Source organism: Otolemur garnettii, unplaced genomic scaffold (assembly GCF_000181295.1).
Source record: "Otolemur garnettii isolate 467f Iridium unplaced genomic scaffold, OtoGar3 scaffold00022, whole genome shotgun sequence".
Lineage (NCBI taxonomy): Eukaryota > Metazoa > Chordata > Mammalia > Primates > Galagidae > Otolemur > Otolemur garnettii.
The window spans coordinates 2,600,450-2,601,559 of NW_003852417.1; the positions used below are offsets into that span (position 1 = coordinate 2,600,450).

A 1,110-nucleotide genomic window follows, 5' to 3' on the forward strand; every position below is an offset into this window, starting at 1 on the left:
ATCCTTCTGTCTGTTCATGAAGGGTGAAATTTTAGATATACTTAATTTATCAGGCTTCTTGTGACAGGTGTAAATGTATTTTTTAAATGAACTGCATTATTGTTTCAGTTCTTATAGTTTTAAACGTCAGTGTTACGCAATAACTTTGGTAAAGCTTTAAAAGCACACTGTTAATACATGAAACAATTTATTTGGTCTTTAGTGGTGAGACAAGAATCTAGGAATAGAAAGCCTCACAGTTGCTGAAAACAGTTTTCAAGTGTCTGAGTCATTTTAGAGTGTACGTGGGGAGTCTCAGTTGGGTTGATGTTCACGGGACACTCAGTAATGTTTCCCCACCTTTTACTTCCCTTGCAAAAAAAAAAAAAAATAGATAAACAAAAGAGAAATCAAAGAAGAAGTAGAACAAACTCAGTAAGATTTGACCTTCAGGTAATGGATGTATGAGTCCCAAAGAATCTAAAGACATTATCATATAAAGCCAGCATTCAGATCTGGGAAGAAACGTAGGTAACATGGCTGTTCCTGTTGTTTCTGCATTTAATCTGAAGGGAGATTAGTAGGCAGGAGCAGTGGGAAGGTAGGAAGAGCTCAGCTGTGTTTTTAGCAGTTTTCTATTATATTATGTAGGTAAATGGGTAAAACTAGGGCGGAGGTATTTCTTTTAAGAGATGAAACCTACACTCCAATGACAAAGTTAATTTGTGATGCCCTGAGTTTATTTGACAATTTAGGGACAGTCGCTTTTTACATATCAACCAGATTGGCGAGCAGATTATAAATTCCTTGAGGGCAGACACTGTCGTCCTTTTTCACTGTGTGATATTCCTCGTGTGTCCCCAGAGCCTGGTGTTTGATAGGCAACCAGTAGATAAATGAATGATCAAGTTTACTGAAAAATAAAAGGCTATGTCTTTGAATGAACTATACTAGATAAGAACTAAATTCTTTTCATGTATGTTAATATATAAGGTTCCAAAAGAGAGAAGGTCTTCAACAGTAAAGTCAGATGTTGAGCACCCAGAGCCAGATCACAGCAAAAGGTAATGTTTTAATTTTAACATCATCAACTAGTACACTTGAGAAATGACATATTTCTGTAAAAATAAA

The 1,110-nt window shown here is 35.7% G+C and overlaps 1 protein-coding gene across 1 annotated transcript in view; it reads left to right on the forward strand.

Annotated features, from left to right (window-relative positions):
- The window catches only part of GRHL1 (grainyhead like transcription factor 1), a 53,810-nt gene that overhangs the window by 5,890 nt on the left and 46,810 nt on the right, over nt 1-1,110 (forward strand). The window contains exon 3 of the mRNA XM_003787385.2: nt 973-1,044. Coding sequence (XP_003787433.1) covers nt 973-1,044 — 72 coding nt within the window. The remainder of the gene's footprint in view (nt 1-972; nt 1,045-1,110) is intronic.